The sequence below is a fragment of the Numenius arquata genome, chromosome 2 (genome assembly GCF_964106895.1).
Source record: "Numenius arquata chromosome 2, bNumArq3.hap1.1, whole genome shotgun sequence".
In the NCBI taxonomy this organism is placed as follows: domain Eukaryota; kingdom Metazoa; phylum Chordata; class Aves; order Charadriiformes; family Scolopacidae; genus Numenius; species Numenius arquata.
In genome coordinates, this window is record NC_133577.1 from 41,831,452 (window position 1) to 41,853,501 (window position 22,050).

At 39.3% G+C, this 22,050-nt stretch overlaps 1 protein-coding gene across 1 annotated transcript in view; it reads right to left on the minus strand.

Annotated features, from left to right (window-relative positions):
• Positions 1-22,050, minus strand: part of KCNH1 (potassium voltage-gated channel subfamily H member 1) — a 182,251-nt gene that overhangs the window by 55,728 nt on the left and 104,473 nt on the right. Inside the window, exon 10 of the mRNA XM_074164863.1 lies at positions 17,290-17,486. Coding sequence (XP_074020964.1) covers positions 17,290-17,486 — 197 coding nt within the window. The remainder of the gene's footprint in view (positions 1-17,289; positions 17,487-22,050) is intronic.

Here is a 22,050-nt window from a genome sequence, read left to right on the forward strand (position 1 = left end):
ACCACCACTCTTACACCTGCACTTAGGGCTTTAGTGAGGCATTAAATGCTCTGTGCTGGCACAGGTAAAAAGAACAGAGATGCTTACTACCCCTTCCCCAATTGTATTAGCCGGCCTATCTGGCACACAGGGCTGAGGTTTGTTCCCAGACCTGCCTGGTCCGCGAACTACTGCTAGCAAACGCCAGGCTGTCATAATATGAACGTAAAGCCAGAGCAGCATGAGTGCAGAAGAAAGAGAATCTCAAGGCAATTTTTAAAATTCTGTACTTCAAAAGAAATGGAAAACAAACACATCTGAGAGAGCTCCTTGCATTTAGCTTCCTTTTTCCTGGTGTGTATGCTTCAGCAGCAAAACTTTGGGCTGAATGTTTTCCTACCCTTCCCCAGCACTAAGGGAAGCAGATGGGCTCTAATCATGCTCCAATATAGCAAAGAAGAAGAAAAGCATATGATGGCATCCCCCATCATGAGTCTGCCTTTATGCTTGCCAGTCAGCTGTGCACATATAAAGCGATCATGACTTTGTTTGGCATTTCCTCTGGAACATATGGTGATTTACTATGCAGTTTCCAGCATGTATTGACACTATTTTGAATTGCACTTAAATCCTTCCCTACTACATGCACAAACATAAATACATGTGTTTTATGTTTAGGGTCAAGTCTACCTGATAGCAGGAGAGTCCTGCCGATAGCTATACAGCAGCTGCTGAAAGCCCTTCTGTCCCCAGTGCCTAGGGGTTTAAGTGGGAGGAAATGGCTTTGTATTTTGGGGGAGACCATGGCAACTTGCTACAAAGCAAGACAGCTTTAAACAGACCACCTGTGCCCAGAGGACCCCCACTGCTTGGCTGAGCACACGAAATGGTTTATATTTATCAGTATCCAATACTGCTCTATCCCTTTCTGCCTAGTCCCACTGAGTAGTGGGTTGTATAATGATCCAAAAATAGATCACTAAAATATGAAAATTATTAGACATACTTAATAATAATCCCTGCAGCTACAACATTTTTCATAGCAGGCAACTGGCTGGCAGGTTACACAATTTAACATCCAAGATGTGAGTCAGAACAAAAAAGAGGGAAGCTATAAGCACATCAGTTAAAAAGCCCCACAGATTTTGGCAGTGCTCAGTTCATTACCAAGATACAGCAACTGATACAACTGGATCTTCAAAAACTGTGCAACTTTGGAAGTAACAGTTTTCTTTTCTCACTAGTAACTGAATAGACCATCCAACAATTAATCTTCTCATGCCAGAAAGTACATTTTTTTCTTTTTTTTGTCTTAAGCCACATTAATACGAAGAACATAAGGTAGATTTAGCAGTCTGGGATTTCACTCAAATTTTGCAAAATCAAGAGAAATATCAAATACTATGTCCTGTGAAACACCAAGATTGGAATATTCTTTTATTGAATGTTTCTCTTAAAATAAAACAAAAAAACTCATTGGATTGCCACTGTGTTATCTGCTGATCTTTACATAGTTATATTTGTAACACTCTTGAAACATAGAGAGCAAACATAGTTTGTCTTTTAAAAGACAGAAGTAATTCCAGACCTTTTAGCCCTTCACTCCTAGGGAAAATAACCATACTGTCCGCAAGATGCATCTCATCAAGAAAATGTAATTATGTATAATATTAGACGGGGCTTTACCTCACCTTGCTTTTAAGAAGCTATTACAATTTGCTGTTCTTGGTGCGTAGACTCCACTTTCTTTAACTCAGACAAACTAACAAACTCTACCAAAATAAATCAGAATACTGAACATACATTTACTTCTCCAAGGAAAAGAGATAAGAAAGAATAAACTATATATGGCGGATGTTGAGATGTTAATGTTTTTGCTTTATGTCTCACCAGAAGACACTGGGATAACATGGTGACAAAGGCAGAATGAGAGCCTGTATAAACCTGAGTAGAACTAAAGTTAAAGAAAAAAAATAAAGGTAAATATGCTATTGCTATTTTAGTGGTACAAGAGCTAAAACTAATTCGGTGAAAACAGGTTATTAATAGCAGTTTTAGAGCCTGAAAAAGTGTCATGCAAGCAAGAAGTCTGCCTTTAAATGTTAGAGTGCGTTAAGCAAGTCAGATAAGAAGCACTCATGATTACTCAAGGTACTCAGGTTAGTGGTTCACTTACCTGAAGCTCCCACACTTCTGTGAAAAGCTGCTGACTACTGGCCTGGAGATCTGAGAAAACTTACTAAGGACCAAGAACGACATGAACAAGAGTGCTTCAAAGTTATCACATTCAGTCATTAAAACACTGATTTCAACAATGGCCTTATTAAAACAGTTAGATTTATAAGTTAGAATTAGACTATTGTTGTCTTCCAAAGACCCTGCTCCAATCTCGCCTAATGCTGCATGCAGAGAGATCCCCCCTTAAAGGGGGTAAGAAAAAGCTTCAGTGCTTTGTATTAAATAGCTTTCTGGAGACAAGTCGTAGCCTTGTAACTTGGGCTCTCACAATGTAACTCACTCCAGGTTGCAGGGGGGGAGATGTTCTCTGGAAAGCACCGGTTTCAAGGGAAATCAAAGCGGGAGCTCCTGCCTGGGCAGCAGCACTAGAATCATAATCAAGGAAATAAAAGGAGCTTGATGGAACCCTAACAAGCGTGAGTCAATGTATTCCAGGCTTGTCTGCCATCAGGAAAGGCAGAGACACTTTACCAGTCCCAGTAAAAAGAGCCATTTAATTTCCAAGGTCTAGCAAGCAGCTTGTTCCAAATCTGTTGTTTGCTTCGTTAGAGTATAAAACAAAATCAAAATTAAATCATTTGTCTGTTTCTCTAAATCACTTAGGATGTCTAAAGGCAATTGAAGCTTTTTAATAGTAAACAAAGAATATTTGTATTGCAAAACAATCTTTACCAATTAACATTATGCTATTTAAGAAAGTCTTTCTGAAATATTTTCTTGTTCACTCTCTTTCTGCATTAAATGCAGGTTACAATATCTATACCCTGAAGGAAAAATAGAATGGAAAGCTTTCTAAAGCATTGATGATTAGAATGGCTTAAGATAAGCATATGGGAACAAAAGTGCCACTGATCCAGCAATAGCCCAGTAGCAACTAACATTAGCTACCTTTACACTGCATCCATTACAAAAGTAATTTGTTAAGCTTATTATTATTATTATTATTAAAAGACATCTTTCCATCCGACTCCTATCTGCTCACCCTTGCCTTACTGACTATGCAAAGAGTTGCTTCAACACGTACAAAAATAAGAGGACGAGAAGGATAAGGAAGTTCTTCAATAGAAGTGTTCTCTACTGATTTCAGATCCATTTTAGGAGGCTCCCAACCTTAAGAATTATTCCTAGTTGTCTGTTGTACAACTCCATGAACCACAAAATACCCTGCACTGAACTGTGCAGGATTTCAAAGTAACAGTTCATGTTTTGAACAGTTTGTGCTAGCAACCTCCAAATAGCTCAGAAGAACAGTAGCCCTTTTAAAAAAGCTTATTTTCTTCCAGATCAATTAATGTTGACACTCCTACAGTAAAATTAACAATATTCAGTGTCACACTGCCCTTTCAGAACACTCCTGAGTACTGCATATAGAAGATGGCCTCAGGCTGGAGCATGAATGTTGTCTTCTCTGCTGCTGCCAACCTGGTGTCTCTAGCAGGCTCCAGCAGGTCTTCAGTGCATTTCTGAGAGGGCGCCTACTGCCACAGATACCACCATCCTTTGCAGATAAGCCAATTTAGTCCACACCATGCACACTCCCATAACACAACGCAGTCATATGGCAGGGGTCCTGCCTAGCTCTGCTACCTGCCAGCATCTCTTTGGGAAAGGTGAAGGGAATGGAGAAAGAAATCAGAACTAGGAGAGATTCAGATCTCTGAGAGAGAGTTCAGCCTTCCTCATCTGCCTCCCAAAGGCCCATCAGGGGCTGCAGCTGAAAAGTCAACCACCACTGACATCTAGGTGCTTGTCCCAGCAGACCTGTCTGCTCACATGGGGGCAGAACACCCCTTCCTCGAGCTCTAGGCTCTAGCACTGGAGCTCTCTTCTCCTGATAAGATGCTCTCACAACTCAGCAATATGACAGGGCTCACAGAGCATGAGACGTACCATCTGTCTGAATGGACACAGCCGGCCCAGGTCACCTTCAAAGGCTACTCAAAAGGTGCGGGGCTCACCTGCTGGTTGGTAGAACAGAGCAAAACACACAAGCAGAGTAAATCTCAAGGGAAAACGTGACCTGGCGACGTACCCAGGCAGGGGTAGGCAGCGTGGTGTGCTGAGACTGGCTCAGCACATCCCGCGCACACACATGGTTGCTAAGGGAGTCTGGGTAGTCTGACAAACACATACTCGGCACTCATCCAGCAACTGTGGAGCAGCAGCCTCCAGCGTGATCACGTGTTGTTTCTCTAAGGTGGGAGGGCTGCAGGATGCGAGTGTTACATATCTCTTCTAGTCCTTAAAGCAGCTTTGTCACTCATGTTCACATGGGAGGAGCAGGAGCAGCAGGATCAATCATGCACCATTTGGAAATACCAATTAAGACTTAATTAAGATTGCTTTTGGTGTTCACCATGGCACAGGCCAAGCAGCACAACCTGCCCAGTGGAAGAGGTGGGTTCCTTATCCATTCGCACAGCTTTTGAAGAAGCGTGTGGGGTATCCCTGGTTCTAGGATACTTCATAGTAGTAGTGAGACATGATACAGCCTGCACCGCTGTGGTCTCACATCAGGCTTTCTTGAAGGCAGTGTGTTGATAGGTTTAGACTGGGGTACTAGAGCAACCTTGGATACTAGGTAATCCAGATAGCCGAGAAAGCACCTCAAGTGCAGTAATGTCAGTAGAAGGTGCTCTTGACTTCTTCATCTCCTTCTGTTAGCTGCTTTAATAATATTCCTCGGGGATTATGAGAGCATAGATGTTGCTGTATTGCAACTTCTGTTGGCAGGAAGGAGTGGCAGATTGCGCCATTTGACAGCCTATCAGAAGGGTTTCCTTGGTGGCCAGCTAGGGGAAAAGTTGATGAATAAGACAATTTAAGGTTGCCCTTTATTGCTTTTACTGTGTCCACCTGGTCTAGGAAAACACTGGAAGAGAATGAGCTGACTCTGTTCCCGATCACCTACTGCTGTCCTCCAGATTTGGGGATCACACACCACCAGCTGCTCCATTCATCCATTTTTTTCCACCCTTCTCCATGGAGAGATACCAGATGCTCCACTCTTTTTCTCTCCTGCCTCTTTCTCTGTTTAACTTGCTTATCTACTGAGAGGCTCTCTTTGTACATGCAGAATTCAACAGGGGAAGAAGGACAAGCTTATGTTCCAAGTACCATTTTTCTAGTCTCTTTTGGCCACCTGTTTTTGCTCACTCATTTGCTTCCTTTAGCACACTTTGTATGTACTATTAAATACTTATTATTCATAGGGTGGCTTGTCTTTCAGACAGAGAGCAGGCCTAAAGGCCTTTTACAAGACTGCAGCACAAAATTTGAGTCTACTCTTCCACTACGTGTGGCATAATTCAACATGTTACAGTACACGCTGCAGACCTTCAAAGTTCTTCTATGCTGTGTACAGCATATGGCTAGAAAATCCTGGTTCTGGTCCTCACCATCACTGACAGACACTGTACAATTCATCAAGTCACTTAATCCTCCACATTTGATCTTCCCCTCACATAAGGACAAGAAATTATCCAACATCTTATAAAAAATAAAGAAATAAAACTCCACATGAGATCTTTGGATGAAGGGCTCCATTTGTATACCTTAAAATGTTCAGTAAGGAAATTCCAACATGCAAGAAAATGACAATATTATTGAAGGTAATCTGGCAGGGGACTAATTCTACAAAGTACGCCTTTTTGAAGCGCTCTGTGGTGACAATGATGGGGTTTGGAAAATCTTGCTGATTGGAAAATGTGGTGAACCAAGCAATATGCAATATTGAATGACAGATTTTCAGAGAGCACAATAAGAAACACCTTGTCAGTATTTTTGAAGTTATGCATTCATATCACTAACAAATATGCAAGACATCATAAAACTAACAGAGCAACAACAAATTTAGAAAAACTGTCCTAAATTTCTAGAATATATTACAAACCAGAAGCCACAAGTTTTTCAAATTCCCTTCATGGCTGCATCTGTTACAGGATGGTTTGGGTATGAATGATGAAGGTCATTTATTAACTGTCTTGATTGTCAAAACAAAATTACAGTTTTGAATGTAATTGACAAAGAACATCATAATGCTTTTCTGTTAAAGGATAGAACTGTTCCCAAATGACATCCCAAATAAAAACTTTTCATTATTACTTCTTCCACTTACTCCAACGCATTTGTCATTGGAGTCAAAGCAAATCCCCTCTTTCGGAAAGGGCAGGATAATCACTGAAGCACGTAAGACGCTGGACTACCTGATACAACTTTTACTCCTACAAGACTTGTTGCTTGAGCAATTTGAAAAATGCAGGCAAGGGAAATCAAAGACTAATAATATGTTTCTAGACTACACCAAAGTTCTAATGCCAAAGCCATTAGCCATTTGTTACAACTAACGCTATTTTCTTCCTCTGCTATTGCTTTGTATCTTAATATGAGGAAAGGTTACAGCATCCTCATATTTTATCTCTAGCCTAAACCATCTGATCGTGTATGTGATGGAAGTCAACAGCAATTTTGTTTTTGTTAATCAAGATAATAACTGGCCATAGAAGTGTGAAGTAACTGTGAAGTTACTGTGAAGTAACAGTGAAACCTTAGAAAAAAATTAAAAATTGCCCACCCTCTTACTTAGAGGAAGACTGTAACATGCCTCACCTTGGCAACCATGCAAAGAATGCTAGAGTTTACATGATTTATTTAAATTTTTTATAAAAAAAAACAGGCATCAACCTCAAAGACCAGAGACACAGATTTATCTATTTGGGTCAACCTGGGTACAAGGCATGTGTTGAGCATTTTCCTTTCTGTATTTGGAAAAGACCCCAGCAGATGATGATAAAAAGAAGAAACATCTAAGTATATGGTAATAAAAGTACATAGTATTAAGTCTCAAATATTAATTTAATTGGGGGTCAGATTTCCACATTCATAAAGCTGTACTAATTAAAAATGGATTTAGCAGCCTTAGCTCCTGATAAAAATCTGGTGAAAACATTATGCAGTCTCACAGCTGCACAGAGGGGCAATGAATTTGGACCCGTGGTTAATTAAGATCACTTCATGTCCAGCTGCACAGTTGTTTGTGGATAGTGCTATTCCAAGTCCAATATGGACAGCATTTTGGGACACTGAGTATACTCAGAGTAGCCTACCACTGTATGATCCTGTTTCAGCTGAAGGAGTTACTACTGAACTCCATCTGTATATAAGTGCCCTTACACAAGATACCGAAGTTTACATCCCGTTTTGGAACGTAACAGGTAGAAAGAGAAAATGAATGGGAACCTAAAAAAAGTGATAGCAAGAGGGAGAACACTGACAGTGTTTTAAAGTGGTGGAGCTGAGTGTAAGTCCCCTCTGCAGCTCGCTAATTTAGAAAAATTACTCTAAAAACACTTAATACATTCATTTGCATAGGGCTTTAATATTTTATGTCAGTGTCAGGTTCCACATTTCTGTTTGAAAAGCTGAATCCAAACAGGTGTTTCACATGATAATGCACATCCTTTTGAGGAAGGAATCATTCACAGCTTAAGGAAAAACCCAGTTGTCTGCTACAAAAATAATACCAAATAACGAAGGGCTGACTCATGATCCTACTCCCAAAGTATTTCAGTAAGTTCTCACACACTGAGCCACACCCCAACACAATGGCCTCCTTAGCACTTGACTTGTGGCAACAGTCGGTAGCTACGGTCATAGCAGATGATTGGCAAGGTGCCCTATCAAGTTTTGTTTGCAATTGGTTCATTCCCATGATGGTAAAGCTTACTGGATTTCAGACTCAAAAACTTTCACAAGGCCACACCTAGTAGTTACTCCACTTCACGTTCAGCAGTCAAACACTCCAATGTCACACTGGAATGGGCAGCAGCCTGTAAAGCAGGTTGACATCAGACACCACATTACCTCTGTGACACTCTTGCAGAAGGCTTGAGACTAAGGAATGTGGCACACTCCTGGCTTATCCCCCCCTCAGGAAGATACTTGTTCAAAGGCAACTAGAAGGCTGATTTTCAAGGATGGATACAGGAAAAACATCAGTTGTATAAACATGTAGGATAGTTTGAGACAAATACAGTAGGCACCTCCCATTTTTTATAACTCAAGTTGGGAAATTGCTGTGTTTCACACACAATCTTAACAGCATTTCTCTCTTATGGTGAACTACTTGTTTTATGCCCATCATGGTGCATATCAAAGACACTTCTTGGAGGAGCTGTGGAGACCCGGCTCAGGTACGCAAAAAGGAAAAGGACCTCCTTTGTCTTGCTGTCCAAGAGTTCACAGTTACAAATGAAGCAAGAAAACAGAGGACCTGTAGGTAGGATTTGGTCTGCAGCAGGGATCGTAAAGTCTCTATGCAACATTAGCAGTAACGTCCAGAATTTTATTCTTTTTTTTGTAGGGGGCTCTTTTTTCAGCTTTCATTGAAGAGCTGAGGAAAGGAACAATCTCAGAACTTAAAATATAAAGTTTGATTGCTCAAGGATGTAGGTTTGCCACTGTAACTCAGCTTTCATATTGCACAGCTATCTACATTCTCTCTTCGTCACGGAGTGCCTTGGACCGGTTGAGTTTTTGAATTTGCAGTCCTATGAGTTTGGCTTTTAGTTACCTTAGAGAAGACCAGAAGAAAGCTGTTATGCCAGGAAATCACACCCTTTTAGTAAGGGTTTGTCCTAGAGTCAGCTGCTTCCCAGACCACAGGCACAAGAAAAAAATTAATTTTTGTAAAAAAATTATACAGGAGGGTATTAGGTCACTGTTCTGCCTTTTGCTTGGTCAGTAAAGCTCCACTGTGTGTGAAGCACCAGGGTTTATCAGAAATTACAATCAGCAGGGCACAGAGGTAGCCAAGCCATTGACATAAATTAGTTCAGTTATAATATATGATAGAACATGGTGCATACAGGCAAAAAAGCCTGGGCAACAGTATCCATATATTAGAAAAAGTGCATAATATTAGAATTACTTGAGAGAGTCAGCAACATGTCAGTCATTATACATGTATATACGCATGTACACACAGAGGTATGACAGGTACCAATAACAAATATATTTTTTTTTTTTATAAATTAGAAATACAGAGAGATTTCAAAACTCTGGCCACTCAGTCATGGCAACCAGTAGAAGACAGACTTCTATCTTTGGAGAAAGGGTAGGAGCTCTTTGAATTCCCATGGAACACCCCCTTCCTCTTTACCAGCATGGTCCAAAAGCGGACTAAGGCACCTCAGTATACCACCTGCTCACAGCTAAGTGGTGTGCCATGCACATAGTGAAAATGAGAACACGCTACACAGACAGACTGCTGTTCAGCCTCCCTTGTGCATCTGTATTACACTTCTATTCATCTAAGTCAACACAATAGTAAGAAAAACATGAGCTTAAACTAAGGACTGATCCTTCTTACTGTAAAAATGCTAGTGAACATTTCACTGTTTTCACAATGAAGACCAGATTCCCAGACTGTGGAAGAGCAATTACACTGTCTTTCGGATTATCATCTTCTGTCCCTGGTGGTGGGCCAACATTTAGAATTTCCCCAGTTCCTAGGAAATTCATTTCCTATTTTGAAAAGGCTTAGGGGAGCTATTCTGGGAAATCCTCATACACGCTGAGTAACCTTTATCTATATTAAAATTATTTTTATGCTTTAGTCTATGTGGGTTGAGGAGGGTAAAAATCAAAGTAATCCATTTTCTTCTGTTGGGATAAACAAGCTGGTGTAGGTGGTTGTGCATGATAGAAAACCCTTTTTAAAATGCTAACTTTCTATTACTCGTGTGAAAATATCTTCACAAAAGCCAAATGTGCCTTTCCTTTCCTTTTCTTTTTTTTTTTTTTTTTAGGATTAAAATAGTCTGAAAACAAATTTTATTTTAATTCACCATCAACCTTGTTAACTGTATTTTTCATCTACTCGGAATAGCTTTACCATATATGGGAAGAGTTTATGAATACTACAGATTTTGAAAAGGTCAGAATTTTTTTCCTGTATATTTAAGGCTGAGTACTTTACGGGTCATTGAGAAAAAAACCCTTTCAAAACCAATTCAAGTGCATCTACTCAAAGTGTGATAAAACAAACAAAATATCAAATCCTGTTTCTGGATTAATGAATGAAGTGCTTAACCTCAATTTCAAGTCGACCAGAACTTGTTGCATTTACCACATCTTTTTTCAAAGTACTGACATATAATTGGAATGTCTTTCATTGATACAACATTGACATAGTTTTCCATACTTAGAAAACACATTGGGAAACAGCTAAAATTCTAATTTTATAAATTCAGTTTGTACAAATTTAATTTCTAATTCAGTAATCAGAAAGCAAATGATCGTTAAGTATTTAGTGACTTTAGTGCTCATTGTGGGAAAACCTATAAATCTACAATAGGAGAGAACAGGAAATATTGAAGATACTTCAAAGCAATTATGTTTTTAGTATCAGCTTTGTAAAAGAATCATATTCATCTATTTTAAGTTGAATTGTAATTCAAAATTCCCTCTTACCAGCTCTTCCATCAACTTATTTTATTGATGGTTATTAATATCTATGGATCCCTAGGTTACTTTTAATGGGATTTACTAGTGAATGACCTGTCAGAATTTCAACAACTTCATACTCCTTTGGGGACATACACATCTTTTTTTGTATGGTATAGTAAGTTATTTCTTTATAACAATTGTACAAACATTATACTATAGCATCTAAATGTATGCCAAATTGCTCATTATTCATAGTAGAAGGCATCTCAAACAAGTGACGAATTAATCAAATCAGTTTAGAAGGCATGAGTCATTTAAAAGTATTTTAAAGAAGCATTTTACTACTTACCCGCATAGATTAATCTAAGTTACAGCTAAAATCTACATGAAAATGTAAATGTACATGAAGTTTACATGAAAATGTACTAATACAAGCAATAGTTTTGTTGTCTGTATTGGGTTTAGGTGGCAAGGATTTGGTAGCAGAGGGACTGCAGGGGTGGCTTCTGTGAGAAGGCACCAGAAGCTGTCCCCATGTTGGATAGAGCTTGTTCTAGTCGGCTCCAAGACGGACCCGCCACTGGCCAAAGTTGAGTCAATCATCAATGTTAGTAGAGCCTCTGTGATAACATATTTAAGAAAGTGTAAAAAACACTACACAACAGCAGCACAGAGAGAGAAGTGAGGATATGTGAGAGAAACAACTATGCATACACCAAGATCAGTGAAGAAGGAGTGGGAAGAGGTGCTCCAAGTGCTGAAGCAGAGATTCCCCTGCAGCCCATGGTGATGAACATGGTGAAGACCATGTGATGCAGGTTGTCCCCCTACTGCCCTTCTTATTTGTCATTATCCTACTCTGATTACTTGGTAATAAATTAAATTAATTTACCAATTACTGTCACGGGCAAAATAAACTTGACTTAGGGTAGTGATCTCCTTGTCCTTATCTTGACCCATGAGCTTTTCATCTTATTTTTCTCTCCCTGTCCTGTTGAGAAGGGGAAACGATAGGGTGGCTTGGTGGGCACCTGGCAACAAGCCAAGGTCAACCCACCACATTGTCTTAGAACTTCCTAGTTAATTCTGTCTTCTATTGTACATATTCAGCCCCACTATGTAAACTACTTGTCTCTAGCCAGATCTTCCTCTGTGTAAGTACAGGACCCTAAGGATCAAGGTCGTATAGACTGAAATAGAACAGAAATAACTTTAAAGTTTTGGAAACTAAACTTTAAGAGGATGTCTCTGAAAGGTAACAGAGTTACTCTCAGCTGAATGCTTAGAATCACTGTAGAAATAGGAATGTTAAATGCTTGCAGCTGGTCAAATCCTTTCCAAGTCTGGGTATTAAGGCTTTACCTGAAGGGGTCCAACAAGCTGCAGAAGTGGAGAAGGAAGAAATCCAAGGCCGCATCCTCCTCAGAGCTTGGGGTTTCAACTCATTGACAATCATATCACTTAAATTATCCATAGCAGACACGCAAACCTAACAACATGCAACATGCCTCAGAGCACTTTCAGTCCAGGGTGTAAAGACGATTTGCACAAAAAAATCTGTGAGCTAGATAAACAGTTAACTGCTAGAGACAGATAAAGGTTAATTAAATTGTCCAAGGCCAGAAAGAAGATGCAAAAATGCGATATGGAATCTACCAATGAGGAAACTGAATAAAATACATTTTGCTTAGATTGGCACAGAGAAACAGAGAATATAATAACGTTCAACTACCTGAACAGCTTTTAAAAGGCAGCATTGGAAAGAACAGATTTGAGTACTTAAGTGTTTATTTACATTTGGAAGGTTTTTTGGAAAATAACCACTTTGCCTCCTGGCCAGCAAATGCGGTGTAACTCCCAAATCACAGACCCACCCAGATGCCTCAGTCATATTCAATGTCCTGGGTCTTCAGTGCTGTAGGACACATGCCAGTCAACCATCAAACTCCTCTTCCCACAGGACTTGTGGGATTGTTTTGGTGAGTACAAATGCAAGAGAAAGCAGCAGGCTGTCGGTTTGACCATTATGAAATCCATCATCAAATGGGTCAATTAAAATTTAAACCTTTCACTCTTCTAATTTTAAGAAAGCTTTGTTAAAATATTCCAGCAATTCAGCCTTCCGTATCAGAAAGAATTCTGGCATACCATTTTGAACCTATATCACAAAAAAGAATTGGAAAACTTGTCATGTGGAAAGGCAGAATACAAGGCCATGGATTGCCTCTCTGAAAACAACCTGCTGCTAACTCCCGTGAGACTTAAAATCAAGGCTCGAAGCACTCCTAGCTGAAATGTTTGATCTGAGAGAGGTTATGTCTCTCTAGTTACAGTATAAAAAGAAGAAAGGTGAAGCTAATGCTGAAGAGGAAAGCACAATTATATTTTTAAATTGCTTTTAGAAAGAGGTGGTGGGAGCTTTGTCCACTGGCACAGTTGGAATGGCATAGAATAATCACACCACTACGTGTACAAAGGCAAGCAATCTTATACAGGCAGAGAGACAAACTACTCTGTTGCAATCACTGCTCTCTCAAGAAATATGTTCTGACTAGGAGATTTGACTTTAAATCACTAAATCATGCTTGCTTTGTAAAAATGCGGGGTGTTCTTTGCCATTTCTTTCAGTCTTACAAAATCCCAAATAAAACATCTACATCTTACTGCATTCCTTCTTTTATTCCAGGACACAAATTTCAGTTTCTGGAAAAGCTACTTGCACTTTCTATCATGATACTCCAAAGCATTCAGAATTAGTCATTTAATCTCTATCCAGGCTAAAATGGCTTACTAGAGAAATCTCAGCTTAATAAATTATGTATAAGAATTCTCTCTTTTATGTAGCGTGTGCGATCATTTGAGCTGTAATATCATTTATGGCTGCAGCAGAATGAACTGCACGAATACACTGTGGTACAACCCAGTGTAAGTTAATATTGGTCACAAAGCTCATACACGGGGAAAGAAACATCTGCCAAAACCAGAGCACTTGCAAGCACTGCCAAAGGCCCTTCACGTTCCTAAAGAAGGTGCCAGAAAACTTGCACCTTATCACAAGCAAAAGACAACGACAAGTAGCTGTCACGCAAGCTTCTCTCTTCTTACGCTTCTACTATCCAGGAGCTATGAAGCCCAGGCTGGAAACTCAGAATGTCTAAATATTTGTTGGGGAAAAATAGACCTCCATACAGCCTGTGAATCTTGCTGCCCTCCAAACCTGCAATATTTCTCTTTCGTCTAGCACAGCCTCCATAAGGGAGAGTTTGTCACTTGACCATCCCACATACTCTCAGTGTCTACACTCTGGTTCCTCTCTGGGATTCCAAAAATGGAGAGAAACACCAAGTTCACGTGTTTTAATTTTACAACAGTGTTAGAGAAGGAAGTGCTCTGAGAAATCCTCTGTCAGCTTCCTTTTAGCTGCAAAGCCCTTGAGCCTGCCATGCAGCCACCTGCAGCCACACACTGCAGTTCCAGTTTCTTCAGATGTTGGGGAGAGAGATGCAGCAGCTGATTCCCCCCCTGCTTCCAGTTAGATGAAAATTTCAATGACCAGTAGCAGAAAGAGTTAATTATAAGGTCTCCTTTCTCTTCCCCTTTAGGAAAAAATTAGGTTTTTAAAATTTTCTAGAAAACTAGATTTCTTAGTTTTCTAAGTCTGAGCTCCAGCCAGAGGTAACTAGACAGCTAATACCTTCAGGAGGGATTTTAGTCACTTGAGGAAACTGCTCAGGGAGTTACCTGACAGTAAGCTGACAGTTTTAGAAAGAAGGATATTTCACCCACGTTTGTCGAGAAAGTGAGTGAAAGGAAACTGTTTTCACAGCACAGACTCGGACAGACACAGCGTGCCAGGGAGAGAGCACTGGAAGCGTCTCCCTTGGTCACGAAGTCCTCAGACGTCACAGGCAGCAACATTTCCTAACTGCAGCCCTGATCTAGGGAGGGCATAAGGGGGACAGAGACAGACGCATCCTGCCCTCCCAGCTCTGCTCAAAGCACATTCAAGACCAGCAGGAAGAGCAGCACAAGGAATGGAGTGAAGATGCTTTTCACTTTGCCTAAATCCAGCTCTAGAATTAGCTAATGACAAGACCAATTGGTTTTAGTATCTTGCAGTGCTTCTGCGTGTCTGCTTATTTTTGTCACAGTTGTTAGCAAGTGGACCCAGACCCCAGTAAGTGTGGGGGACGTCCAGAAGGTCAGAACTGCTCACTGGCACCGAAGGGTTTGGGACAGGGAGTCCCATCTCCACGAGGGAAGGGGTCACTGGAGGAGACCCAGCGGCCAAGGAATATGTGAACATGGTGAAAGTGGGGACCAATGCCAAAGCTCGCTGAAGCTGGGTGAAACTTGGCCAGAAAGCACCCTGCACTATGCAGTAAGACTCTGCATGTGGCCAAGTGAAGGCATATGCACCCTGGAGATGGGGACACCTCAGAGGAATAACCAAGTCTAAAAATATACCCATGAGATCCTTCAGGCATAAATAAATCCCCAAAGCTGCTTTTTCATGTGTTTGGAATCTGTATGGATATATTTGGGATGAATACACAGTATCTACACTTCAACTAGTTGAGTACTTTTGGAGCCAGAGATGAAACTGTTTATTGAAATGAAAAGTGTAATTCTGGTATTTATATTCTGAAGGATATGCAATACATCACAAACGTAACTCACAGAAGGTACCATTTCATCTGAATTCTACAAAATTCCATTTGCAGAAATAAACCAGGAGAAGTGTCAGAAGCGACAGGCTGGGGAGCTATTTCTAGAAAAGATTCACAGATATTTATACCAGATTAAATTCCAAACTCTAAAAAGTTGGTTTTTAATGTGCAGCATCTCCAGTCTCTAAAGTGTCGTACCTTTTATGCATTTCGAAAAGCATATATTATTTACATTATTTAACATTTGCATTCTGATTGCAATCAGCCTTCTTTCAATAAAATAAATAAAATTACAGTCTGTTAACCTAGATCCATCAACCTCACACTTCCATTATCAATCAATGTCACTTTTCTGCTGACTTTAACTCAATTAAATTCCAATTATTTGAATAACTGGATGGAAATTGCTATCACAAAACATACCTTTTAGTAGGAACATTTTGTATAGAAAATTGACACCCAGGAATTATGATAGTGTGGTTAAAAAGTGTTTTGTAACCTGGGCTGGGAAAAGCAACACCGATGAACATGGAGGAAAAGACAATCACTTCTAGAGTAGGCATTTAATTCTAAAATTGGGACTTTTGGCTCAGAGCAGATCCAAAATGATGCAACTCTGCTAGCATTACTGTGAGCTTTAAGAGAGTTGGTCCTTCTATGCCTTGAAGTTTGTTATTTCTACTAATGTTAAAAAAAAAAGTAGTTATATATTCTTAGACCATTTTACCGCACTACCCACTGTGTTATTTTAAATATGCCAGTCAGTGATACCGATACATTAGGTGATCTCAATATCAAATTCTTTCATTCCTTTTATTTCTTACATTAATTAACACCTGTTTTTTAAATTAGTGTTTAACAGGACATTGCTCTTAACCTTCTTGCAGCTGTGTATCGTCTCCTTGTCCTACAGGAACTCAATGTCACTTGAAAAAAAGAGTCTTATGAGGAAATCCTCAAGTATAAATTTCCTTCTTAGTTTTTAATTACACCAATTTTCTACCAGAGCTTCAATTAATTTCACCAAACTGTGGATAGATTTTCAGTATAGGGCAAAGAAGAATGGGTTGAAGTCTTTGATATTGATAACATATGCAGAAAGAAAACATCATACGGCTTTAGTTTCAGTATGCCAACCCCAGGTACAAAATAAATAAATAAATAAATAAATCAATACACTAGTCTTAAAGTCTGATTTTACAAAACAGACTTCAAAGATGAAAAGGTTTCTAGTTTTTCAGGTGTAATTATCTAGGACTTACTTGGCACCTGGAAGTTACCAGGGAGAACTACAGTGGTTCACTGAAGATTACATGGAGAATTTAAAATGGGATATTAGTTTATGATGATTCACATTTGACAGGATAACTTGAACTGGCACACAGGAAGAAATGAAAAGAGCCAAAAAATCAAGGGTGAGAAAATGGAAACATTATAGATACGCAAAGTAATTCCAAAATGTGACTGATACTAAAAGAAACAACTCTTGGTAGAATGAGTCATGTTCATATTACTTTTCCATTGTGATTACTGTTGTTGACTTTTGTTCCATATATTAGATTTCATACCTTTCCTTCTATTTTCCTTGTAACTTTAGGCAACACCCCTAGCATCTTTTTAGCTGCTTTGCAAACAAAAGTTGCAGGAAGTAGCAGACATTGTTTGTCACAAGTGCATGACAGTTTGCAAATATGTTGAAATCTGTCCACTTCATAGAAATGTAAAATACTTTCACATATACACAGTCCAGCTCCCCATGAAACTACCACTGGAATAAATACTTATGGCCTTTTGACTCTACATGCTAACAGTGTCTCTTAGGCAAGCTCTGAAAATCCTTCTTATAAAAGAGGCTATGAAGAATGCCAGAATTCAAGCAATTCAGTTTTTTTCACACAGAGAGTCCTTAAAAGTGATCATTTATATGGTGTATATTAAAATCAAAGCTACTCACCCTTTTTCTCAGGTTGTAGGTCAAAATGAGATTTCTGGAGAAGGAGTGTGAAAAGGCTGTATAGAACTCCAGCACTTTCTGCAAGGCATCTCTCTTAATCACATGAAGATCACAGTAAGTCAAAGCCCTTACATTAGCACAGGACTGGGCGAGGGTAGACTCTTTCCAGAACACATCACCAAAAACGTCTCCTTTGCCTAGAGAAAAGCAGCAGCATTGCTTTCAGTAACAGTACTATTTCCATCAAAAATAAAAAAGAACATACATCTCATTTATGCAGTCAAAGTTCTTTTATTTTACGCGGTCAGAAAAAAATTCTGCCTGGAAAAAAAAAACTTTCAAATATTTCATTGATAACCTTTTCCACTGTCTTTTTGTTAATTACAACAACCCAGCAAAATTGTATAATAAACCATGATCAAAGAATGTTTCATGTGAGAAGTCTCCTTTAAATATCAGTAAAGGTTTTCCTCTAAAAATCAAGAAAAACAGTTCATTCTTGGTTCCTGTTCTCTTCTGATCCCTTTCAAAGAGATTAATTAAAAGGAAATGCTTTTTCCCTTTCTTCTTTTAATTACCACGCAAACGATTTGTTTCTTAGATCAATGTTGTTGAGTTTTTTTAATCTGGCTAACAATTACCCGCTATTGTGTCAATAAAACCATCTTGTATAATACGTCAGTGCAGTTACAGGCTGTAACGAAACACTACTATACATCAGTATTAAAGTAAGTTTGCCCTAGTTCGCTAGGTCATCACCAGAAAAGTCTGTCTTTACAACAGTATAAAAGAGTAGATTTCAATCCCGGTGACTCTAACGCTTTTCAGCTAGTAAGAGTCTCAACAAAATCAGTAGTTGTGCATGTGTGCCCCTATATAATACAGCGGAGGTTTAAGGTAACCATGTAATCCAAAACAAGAAGAGTACAGCTTAGTTATCACCAAGATAATCCTGACAAGGCAAGAATATTTAGCTGTCACACCTTGGAAGAAAGAAAACATGGCGATTTGCTTACAACCTTCCCATGCCTGTCTCTACAAGCTTGGGGCAGCCAGTGAAATCCCTACTGAGGAATACTGAAACGATGGAATTTGCACCAGTCTGGGCACTACAACGCAAGGAAAGTACACCAAAATCTGCCTGAGGAGGTGCCCCCCAGTCAGGATTTCACTGGTTATACTCCAGCTCAGGCTGGACACAAAAAGGAGTGTTTAAAAGAAAGTTACAAGCTCCTTTACAGAGTAATAGTTTTTTTTTTCCAGTTTTCCAACATATAATGCTAACAAGAATATTCAGTTCTTGTCTTGATAATGAATAACTACACTATTCTTGTTTTGAATGGTATTTTTTTTCTAAACCTCTGCTGTGGTGAAATACCACCCCTGCATATCACTTTTAGGACAAACAACAAAGAAATACATTCACAATGTTTATCAAGTTGTGGGAGGGATGGACCAGATGGTCCCTTGTCTTACACATAATACTTTGCCTGTAGCAATTCTTAATGCCAAAGCATCAAAATACACATTAGTTTATTGACTTCACATTGTCCCTTTTAAATTTCTTCCCCAAAAAAATGGTCATGTATGAAAGCCTATATGAAAGTCAAGAGAACTATCAAGAGTGAAGAGGCCAAGAAAACTTCCAAATTAAACCCAGAACTCCCATCACAGCCTTTGAGCTGTACTTCCACCATTACATAATCTCTTCCGCTAGATGATAAGCATTCTCTCTTTGAGGAGAAGCTGTCAGCCTGATGGTAAGCTACGCGGTAGCGCAATAAGCTGTGGTTCACACTGATGTGCTCCCAGTCTTTCACAACAGCCCTATGCAGTCCACCTGCCAGGACGAGTTTTGTCTCCGAACACTTTGGAGGAGCATAGACTATATTTCCATTTTAAATGTGTATATACACTGAAAACAGCTGTTCCATAAGGACATTTTTCCCCCACAAAGTTAGGCAAAGGCACCATAATGATACCCTTTCTTCCTTGTCTAGTCTCTTTACATAGGACAGTGCCAACACCCAGAAATACTACAAAGGCTGCATATCAGTAAGCATGGTGGTAGTCCAATCGCCCGGTACAGTAAGCAACTTTTCATTTTAATGGCAATGACTTTTCCATTTTCAATTATTTAAACATACGCTCTTTCAGTAGCTACATTAAAAATGGCCAAAGAAAAAAGCTTCCAGGCACTTAAAATAGATCATAATCTACAAGGCTTTTAGACAGACAAACACACAATATATTCAAAATTGAAGTGAAACAATTTTTCTGCACCATAAAAACTGATACGCTTCACTGGGTAAAAATGGATTGTTTGCCTTTGGAATAAATATGCTTTTACTCACAATCTTCCAGGCAATTAGCTAAACAACTGTTTTAATTAACGCTCCGGAATCTATCAAGTATTGAAATGTGCCATCACTGATGAGCAACAGTTAAAGCTGGTAGTCCAAGCATAAGGGAGAAGAATTCTAGTTTATTTCTAAGCCTATTTCTTAACATTTCCAGACAACTTTTCCAGCCTTAAAATGACAGTAATTATTTTACTGTCCTACAGTTGGATGAAGAATTATTAGTACAAGTGCAAACAGGATGGAGCTGCTTTGCCTACATATGAAATGACATGCAGCAGAAGTTAGTTACATCTTACCCTTAAAAATTTAATTCTGCTTTTCACATAACACAGACACAACTGTGTCCTTCACCTGTGGCAGCAACCCTGATTTCCCACTGCTATTTGTGACTCCTGAAAAACTCCCCCACCTGCCGTTTCCTGCCACCCCAGTGAGCCACTTCCCATTCATGGCAAGAGCAGCACACGGAGGAGCTACGTCTGCTGGGTGCCCACAGAGCCAAACCAAACAGAGAAAAGCAACACATGAATCACAAGCTGAGTCAGATCACAGAAGCTTCAGTTTTTAAGATACAAACCAGGCTAAACCAAGAAGTTGTACTGTTTTCTATCATTAACAATTTCCTTTAATTTAATCGAGTTAACAGCCAGTGATCTAGTCGACAAATCAATCCTACATTACAGTTCAATTTCCAAAGTGAGGCACACATGCAAGCATCACACTGCTTTGTCTCTGTCAAGTGCATTTTCTAAATGATGCATACCAAAAGTATCAATCTAGATTGTCAGATTCTACGAAACCCTTGTGTTTGAAATTCATAGAAAAATGAGGGGAAAAAGGAGGAGTAGGGAGTCTTTATAGTAAGCAGGAATTAAAATTCCACTCAGGAGTATCTGCACTGGATTAAAACAATTGTCCTCGTATACATGATAAGGAACTGCATACCATGTCCCTTCGTTTATATGTTCTCCATAAAGTAAGATCAATCACTCAGGAAAAAGGAAGAAAAAAAGAAAGAGGGCAGATTAAATGGCTGTTTTATCAAAAATATCTGTAATTGGAAAGCAAGAAGAGTAAGGTGAGACTTCTAAGTGTGTCAGAAGGTGGTTGGCAAAGTCTAGTGGCTGCATTAGAGAACCCAAGTCAAAAGCCTCTTTTTACATATAACTCCAGGCTTTATATATTTCACCTTATCTCTGAAGAAAGATTAAAAAGCTAGAGAAATGCAGATGGCCATTTGTTTGTCAGTACTTTGCATTTCTCATTCCCAGCTTACTGAATTCCAGACATTTGCCAGGAACACTATCTGTCAATCACACTTAAAGTGGATGATCTAAGCTTTTACCATCAATCATTTATATTCCCTGCTGGATTTGTGGGCTGAGGACCTTTTCCACTCTCAGCTCAGTATGCACTAAAAAGTCAAGTAGTTTTCTGCCTTTTATGTTTGCTTGTTTGTTTTAATTATAATAACAAGTCCCTAAACCCTGAGATATTTAAACACTGAAGAATTATTTTATAAAACCAGCACCTTCTGTTTCCATATTTATTCTTTCCCTATCTTTTCTCATATAAAATTTCATATTTATCTTAGAAGTGAAAAGAGAATTTTGCTGTTACTACTGCAAATTCAGACTGAGTCAGGCAAAAGGTCAAGCCACATCCACTCTGTCTCCTGAAAGCAGGACCAGTAATGAAGATCTGATTATTGCAACTTAGCCAAGTGTTTTGCTGATTCTGTTCGAGAAAAAAAAAAAACCACGCTTGCACATTACAGCCATATTGCCTTGGTGTTCCTAGCAGAATAGCCCTTAGTTTTTTCACTCCTATAAACAAAGGAGTATTGAAGAGCTCTCTGAGAGAAGATATTCCACCCTACTCAGAAAAAACATGACTCTATGTGGAATATTTTGACTGATAACCTACTTAGTTCACCTTTGGGTTCTGGGTGTCTGGGAGTCATGGTGCGGTTTTGGTGTGATAGCAGCTGGGTGAGAAGATAAGGCCATGGATTCATGTGCTGAAGGTCTTCCGAGTTCAGTACGGACTTTGATGGGATTCATACATATCCATTGATTTTCAATAATCAGACAAAATTCTCATGTTAGAATTATTCTCAAATCAATAGTAGTAGTTGTTACAGCTTCTAACACCAGAATCTATCTCAGGTCCCTTCCAGATCTGCTTTCATCTGCATGTTTGAACCTTACAAGAACTGTGATCTGACAGTCTCAGCAGACCCAAAGGTAAGCTAGAACGACCAAACACTGCTTGATGGTACCTCAGCAGCAACGCAGCACTAGGCATATCTTGGAAATCAGGTGTTAGCAAATACTGTTATCTGTGATGCTGATCCACAGCAGCTGCTGCACCTGCACAATGACCTTCTCAGCACGGC